Source organism: Tupaia chinensis, unplaced genomic scaffold, assembly GCF_000334495.1.
Source record: "Tupaia chinensis unplaced genomic scaffold, TupChi_1.0 Scaffold000115_1, whole genome shotgun sequence".
In the NCBI taxonomy this organism is placed as follows: domain Eukaryota; kingdom Metazoa; phylum Chordata; class Mammalia; order Scandentia; family Tupaiidae; genus Tupaia; species Tupaia belangeri.
In genome coordinates, this window is record NW_006159579.1 from 8270314 (window position 1) to 8277999 (window position 7686).

The 7686-nt window shown below is 53.7% G+C and overlaps 1 protein-coding gene across 1 annotated transcript in view; it reads right to left on the reverse strand.

The window, feature by feature from the left end:
• Positions 1-5171: 5171 nt before the first annotated feature.
• MAFB (MAF bZIP transcription factor B) overlaps positions 5172-7686 on the reverse strand; it is a 2947-nt gene continuing 432 nt past the window's right edge. The window contains 2 exon segments of the mRNA XM_027770183.1: positions 5172-7520; positions 7523-7686. The exon segment at positions 7523-7686 is cut by the window's right edge and continues 432 nt beyond it. Coding sequence (XP_027625984.1) covers positions 7159-7520; positions 7523-7686 — 526 coding nt within the window. The 3' untranslated portion in view covers positions 5172-7158.

Consider the following 7686-nt stretch of genomic DNA (forward strand, 5'->3'; position numbering starts at 1 on the left):
TTCTCCCTCTTCAATAAAATGAACTTTAGCAAAACAGTGGCCCACATTTCATAGAGCTAAGTGAAATGTCACAATGGGGCTAACCTCAGGATTTGGTCAACCCGCTTGCACTCTGTGCCCTGTCTGCCCCTTACCCATGGGAGGGGACATGTGTGCCAGGCACTGGCTACCAAGACACAGAGGAGGGACGATCCTAAGCCCTGCCCTGGGAAGCCCAGCTCTTCTCCGCCCACTCCAGACAGGCAGAGTTGAGCCCCCAGCCAGTCTGGGCCCACGGCCCCTTTTAAGAAGGACTCCGGTGTCTGTAACACTGGAGTCAGGACAGTGCAGGTGATGGATCAGGGGAAGAAACAAGGAAGCTTGTTTGGCTCCGATGGAGGCACCGTCCAGGATCTGTGTCTGCTCCACTCTCCACATCTCTGAAAAAGGCACCTGCTCCCTGCCATTTACTGGGAGAGTCAGAGCCTTTAAGATATGCAGAGGAAAACAACAAAAATTGCACATACACAACCATGTAAATACTGGATTTGTCGGGCCAGATGGTGGTGCAGTAGTAAAATGCAACATTCGGCAAGGCTGAGCCATAGGGGAAGTTCAGGGTTTGCATTCGGAGACCTGCCTGAGATTGCTGAGCATCCATGCCTCCGTGGTCCAGGGATGGCTGAGGCTGGGGGTAGATGGCAACACGGGGACCACATTGGGAGTGCTCTCTCTTTCTCTCTCTTTCTCTCTCTCTAATGGCAGAAAGAAAGAAATATACTTAAATATATATATACTGGGTCTGTGGGTGTCAGGTCCCTTCTTGGGCTAAAACTGGCTTCTTCCAGAAAATACCACACCCTCTCCCACTGCCCCTCTAGCTTCCCCTGCAGCTCAAAAGACAGCATCCTTTTTTGATACAAACTTCATGTTACATGAAAGTAACTCCACATACAGAGAGGCAGCTAACACTGAGTTTTGCTTTGGAACAAATCCTGATCATTAATTTAGGTGGTTTTCCACACTGAAGCAGCAACTTACCACATGTATTTCATTTCTTCCAAAGGAGAACCATGAGCTCTGATTTTCTTACCTAAATGCATCTTTAAAGATAATAGGAGTAGAGCAATGACAAAAGGTTAAGACTAAGGAGAAGTGTGAGGCCGAACCTGGCAAGGTTGTTCAGACGTGGAGGAGACACGCGGGATGGAGAGGCGGCGTGGAAGGCATGCAGGACGTACACCCCATGATCTGAACACCTATTCTTGGCCGGAACTGCAGAAAGGATGAAATTCCAGCAGCAGTGGCTCCTTCTCCAAAAGGAGGCTAGGCTTCTGGGCCAGGAGGACCAGGAGGGCCAGGAGGGCCCCAGCCCATGAGGCCCCATGGTGGCTGCTTACACAGACCAGGGACACTCTTGAACACAGGTCTCTCCCTTCACTGCAGCTGGACTGTCTTCCTCGGGTACTCTGCTAAGCACCAACAACTCTTCCAGCCAGAGGGACTTCTTGGAGAGCTTCCCCTACAAGATGCCACCTAAAGAATGCCCCATTTGAGGGCTTTTATTTTGGTGGGGAGAGGAGGGACAGAGCAAACCTCTGCTCCTCCCTTCCTTACATAACAAATCCAAACAACTATCTCTAGGAAGAGAGGCATAGCCTTTAGACTACTGGCTGCCGAGGGAAGGGTTATGGTTACGCAAGAAGCCTGTTCAGGGTTTCCTCTGAAAACGGAAGGGCCTAGAATGCGGGTTTTGCATCTAAAAGCCTTCAAGGGAAGGATTAGAAACTAAACTCGCAGTTTCCAGAGCCCTGAAGAGGAGGAGTTAGGGAGTGGGGGAGGGAGGAGGAGGGAGTAGGGGGTATGCCCGCTGTGGCTAAACAAACCCCATGCCGCAGAAAACGCCAAGTGACCAGCCTGGCGTATCTGGCGCGGCTCCTGGCGGCTCCCACACTGAGTGTCCCTGGGCAGGCACCAGCTAAAGCAGCGGGTAGGAGCTGAGTGCCCTCTGACAGGCAGCGCGGCAGCGGGAGTTGGCCTGCTACTGAAATGCTGAGATGGGGTCTGGGGAAAGCTGACCGGGACGGAAAGATGGGTCTGGGTCTAGGGCCAACCTAGGCTTCCCCAGAGATCCCTTTCCCCGCGAGCCGAGATTCGCCTGCCTCCCGGCCGGCGGCCCACAACCAACTGGACACTCGCCCTCCCTGCCAATCCCGTTACTCTGGCCGCCTGCCAAAGGATGGAAGGGAAAGCCGGGTATCTAGAGGGGTCGAGGCTACAGCCCAGGGCAGCTGGCCCCGGCCTGGCGCTGTGCGGTGGCTCTGGTGACTGCGACCCTGGCTCTCCTTCCCCTTCTTCCTGTTCCTCTGTGAATCCTGCAGACACCTCACACTTTCCAATAGCCTTACCGCCAGGCAGCAAAAAACACAACGTAGGAGAAAGTTTTCTGTAAAGAAAAAGGCTACGGAGGAAGGAAGGAAACAGTAAAGCAAGAAGGGAAGCCAGGAGGCAAGGGAATGGGGTGATGCTGCCGTCCTGCCCGCGAATGCGAGGACCCCAGGCCCCCGCCAGGCGCGCAGAGCGCCTGCCGCCGCCCGCCTCGCTGAAGGTGTCTGCGGCGAATCTAACCCACACAGCTTCCCGCATACCGGTGAGATCCGGAGTGGAAGAGAGGGCTTCGAACTGAACCGAACGTCGGCCGCCAAAAGAGGCGCAGCCAGGAGCGGAGGCACTGTCCTGAGGCCTGTGCGTGCCCCATGCGCGCGTCAGTCTCAGTGCCCGTGACTGTCTCCACGTGCGTCTCTGGGTACAGGCGCCAGCCTGTCTACATGGGACCAGTGCAGGCTTGGAAGACTCCCGGCGCTGGGAAGATTTTCCCCCAGGGACGTGAAAGATCGCGAGGCGCGGGGAGCAGTGAGAAACGAAAAGGAGGGTGAGGGTTGCAAGGTACCGCCAGGGTGAGACGAATTGGAGGGCCTCAGGACCTAATTTGCTTTGCCTGAGTTTGTGGGCGCCGAGTCTCCGGCATCGCGGCGAGTCTGGACTACAGGCTGCAGGCGGAGACGCGGCCGGGGCTTGCCTGGTGCATGGAGCCCGCCCTGGAGTCTGTGGATGCCCGGGCTTCGGAGAAGCTGTGGGCTCTGGCTGGTTCTCGCCCGCGGGTGCCCAGAGCCAGTTGGTGTTCAACTGGCGAGGTGGTGCAAGGACCGACGGTTGGTGCAAGGACTGACAGTGCCCGTCGGGCGTCAGTGTGAGTGCAGGATATGAGTGGCTGTGTATCTGTGTGTCAGTGTGTCACTGAGGTAGTTTCGTGAGATTGGCAGCTTCTCCGAGGTGCGGTTGGTCACTCTGAACTGGCCTGAGCCACCTTGTCGCTCTGGTTGCAACAGCAATGGCGTCGTCACTGAGCAGGTGTCTGTGCTTCTGTGCCTTAGGGAAGAAAGACAGCGCTTTGGAGTTTGCAACCCTCTCAGCTTTGATGCCAGCCTGTCTGGGGTGATTCCAGTGGGAGTCAGGCCATCGCATTTAGGGCCTCCAACACCAAGAGTCTGTGATTTTCCTTGGGCTCTGGAACCATGAGCCAGCCGAAGGGGAACACATTTGTACATGTGGGCAAGTTCTGTGCAGGAACACTTGCACATGCAATTACCCAACTAATCTCCCACCCACTCCCACACCCGCTCCTTCATTCAAGCACAGGCTGGCAGTTACCCCACAGAGGGGCTCAGGGCCTCCTCCTCCTCCTCCTCCCAGATCACACCCAGTCTTCCCTGCCTAAGGTGTCTTTCGGTTGGTAAAAAGAGCTGCACCTTGGAATTAAATCCTAGCTAGAATCCCAAGCTTCCCTTCTAGCAAAAACACCACAGCCTACATAAATGTAGATTAGTAGTAGTATTATCCGTATCCCTACTGTTTAGGTCCCTCTTCCTCTTCTACAGAACCCAGACTTCTAGGGATCCAGGCCAAGTCTTTTCCCGATTATTTCACTCTCTCCACTTCCTTCTCCTAGGCTCCAGGCAGCCGAGGTTCCAGGCTGGCCTCCACAGCTTGGGTCGCCTGCACCTGCCCATTGTTCTGGTCCTGAAACTCCCAGTTAGAATCTCTGGGACAGAGAACCTCAGGCTGAAGGCTGAGCCTCAGGGACTGCAGATATCTAGTCTTTGGAGCTAGCCACGGCCAACAGATCACAGAATTTTTCAGGGACAAGAAAGTTTTGCCCCTGCCACCCTCAGACACCTCTGAGGTATCTGAGGCAACCATGCTATTGCTAGACTCCCAAGGCCTAGAGTGGTTTGCAGGGACCTGGGTGGACACTACTCTTCCAAAACTCAGGAAAAGGAAAGGTTTTACAGCCATCTCCCAGTGCATGCATGGAGGTGGCTGGAGCTAGGAGAGAGTAGTCTTCCAGGCTGCAATCAGAGCTGCTGGGACCAGAACCATTATCCACACTCCTCCCATCCCTGATTCAAGGCACCACTGAAATCCAGGCCCAGCCACACGGTGCCCTTATGTGGGGCTGAGAATTCCAGGCCTGAGCTGCTGGTGCACCCTGGGCCCCCCTCCAAAAAAGAAAAAGTCTGCACAGAGGGGCTTTTATCCAGAAGGTCCTGCATCCTATATCTGGTACTAGGGAACACCTGCTTCCACCAACCTTGGAGGGAGGGGCATAGGCCTCTATTCTGAGCAGGCGATTTAGCTCTGGGCAGCTCTGTTACCTCCCAGAGAGGTGTGCCAGGCAGGCAAGAAGGTCAGGGCAGCAGGGGGACTGCGCCTGAGCACAGAAAACACCCTGCTTCCGCATCGGGCAGCAACACTCGGCTTCCTGATCTCTGCCAATTGCTACCTCCCTTGCAGCAGGCAGGCTAGCCACCCAGCTTGAAAGCACTGAAAAAGTGCCCCATCCAGACTCCAAGTTCTTTTGGAGTTGTAACCGCTCAGCTCAGAGACTGACTGTTGATCAGGATTTGTACCTAGGTTAGAAGCAGATAACAAGTTTGAGGCTCAAGTACACACTCACTCACTCACATACTCAAGGGCGAGAGTAGCCCAGACTTGGTTTGCTTTTCCACTGGTTGGGGGGGAGGGTGGTGGTGGTGGTGACAGTGCCCAAAAGTAAGAGCAACTCTTTAAGAAGCAAGAGAAGTTGAAGTCATGCAAACGCAGAGTCCTCTAAATAAACACCATTTCCGTGGTTTTAATAAGCAAAATAGGAAACCATTTTTAATAACCAAAAAACAGAAACCAGTCTGAATAAAACTACAATAGACTAGGTTTTAATATTTTCATATCATAAGCAGGGTTTGAAATTGATCCCTTATTTTACATGAAATAAAAACAATTTCTGTTGCGGCAAATTTGATTTCAACACAGTTGAATCCGTAAAAACCGAAGCTCATTTCTGATGCAGGACAAATATCCACAATATTTAAAACTGCAAGCACCATGCGGTTCATACAATCTTGTTATTACTGTTAATTTATCAACTAATACAAACTCAAAAATGCATCCGGCCAGCAGCGCCAGCAATTTCAAATGGGAACTAAAAAATATGCTTTCATTTTGGTATTTTTGTCAGTGCAACTTAAATCCTTTTACTGACCTGCAGAAAGAAAAAAGTAATAATAAAGAAAAACACCCAGATCTTCTCTATAACTACTGTACAACCAAAGGGGGCGGGGAACGACACCACCAATAACTCCTGCTATCTCAAGAGCAGGAAAAGAAACACATAACGTGTTGGTCTAAAGAACGCATTTGAAAGTTGCAAAATTACTTGCCAGTGTTTGGCTTTCCGGTACATTCTGAGTGTGGCAGTTGGTTCAATGCAAGCTCGGGTCATCCCTGGTCAGTGTCAGGGACAGCAAAGCTGCTCATCTTGCAGCCCCTGTATAGTGCAGACCAGAGGGTTTGGAAGGGACTCTGGGGTAATTCTGGTTAAAAAGCAGATCCTTTCTCCTTTCCTTTCTTGTTAAAGGTGTTAATTTGTAGATAAGACAAAGGCAAGGAGCCAACACCCCCCAGGACCTCTGGGTGCAGACTCTACAACTGCTCTGCCTTTGGACTCAGGAGCAGGACCCCTGTCCTCTCTTTCTGTCAACACCAACAAAATTGAAAACTAAAGCCAGAGGGATAAAAGAGGACCTAATGGGACAGGGCAAAGGAATCAACATGCAACTTCCAAGGGTGCCCTAAGACAAAGTTGTTTTGTGATGCAAAATGCCCAGGACATTTTTCTTTCTTAGTTTCTTTTCTTTCCCCCTTTTTTTTCAACTTTTGAAGGGGAAGGGGCAAAATGTTATAATAAGAAACCTAAACAAAGACACTCAGCTTGCTGCCACGTTCTCTAAGCAGTTTGTCGGGGCGGTATTTACAAGCGACAGCCGGACTGAAAACCAGCTCGCAGCCACCGGAATTTTCGAACTGCGATCCCTTCTCACCCAAAGAAACACGGGGGTTATGATCCATGATCAACAACATGCTAAAGTTAAACAAGAAAATGGTACAAAATAGAAATTATTACCATACATGTCCAGCATGCAGGATTAATATTTTTAATGCAGATTTTCGTATTTTTTTTCTATATAATCGAGCAGGCAATAAAACTGATGAGATTTGCGCGCCGAACGTCCTAACTGAGGCCCGAGTCTCAGGGCTGAAAGCCAGTGTTCTCCGGACTCCAGACAGACAAGTCCATCTGTCCCTTCCTTTGATCGCCTCGTGCCTGCTGGGACGCCAGGGTCCCTCTCCTCTCCTCGCTGCTCTCCTCTTGGGGCGGACTGCGCTCCGGGCTGCGAGGAAGCAGCCCTGGCTTAAAGCGCAAAGTTCAGAAAGCCAGCAGTCTCCAGACGGCCTTGGCGACTCCTCAGGACTATGCCTCGCCGCCCTCAAGCCTGGAGAAAAGTTGCTCTGGGACCTCCCAACCCCTTGTCTCTCTCTGGATCTGCTCGAGTCTAGGAGGCGGCGCTGGCGTGCGCTACTCTCGCCTTAGCCAAAGTCCCTTGCCCGCCCGCGCGTTCGCCTGTCGTCCGCGGCCCGCGCGCCCTTCCTCCCTCTCACTCGAGTCAAACAGGTCAAGGCTGGGACCACGGCAGGGACAGGGTCCGGGGGAGTCCAGGGCGGGGGAACACGGGACAGGGAGTCCAGGCCAGGGCAAGGGCGGGGGCCGGGACCCGCCACGACTCACAGAAAGAACTCGGGAGAGGAGGGGCTGTCGCTGGTGGAGCCCGCCTCCCTGAAGCCGGAGTTGGCGAGTTTCTCGCACTTGACCTTGTAGGCGTCTCTCTCGCGGGCCAGCCGGGACACCTCCTGCTTAAGCTGCTCCACCTGCTGAATGAGCTGCGTCTTCTCATTCTCCAGGTGGTGTTTCTGCTGGACGCGTTTATACCTGCACGACTGGGCGTAGCCCCGGTTCTTCAGGGTCCGCCGCTTCTGCTTCAGGCGGATCACCTCGTCCTTGGTGAAGCCCCGCAGGTGGCGATTCAGCTCCCGCACAGACATGGACACGAGCTGGTCGTCGGAGAAGCGGTCCTCCACGCTGCCATCGCCGTCGCTGCGGCCGCCGCGTGCGGCCCGGGCCCAGGGTGGCTGGTGGGCAGCTGTTGCGCCGGACTGGCGGCGCTGGACGGCGGCGGCGACGCTTGGTGGTGGTGGTGATGGTGCGGGTGCCCGTGCGGGCCCAGCTCATCGTGGGTCACGCCGGCGCCCGGG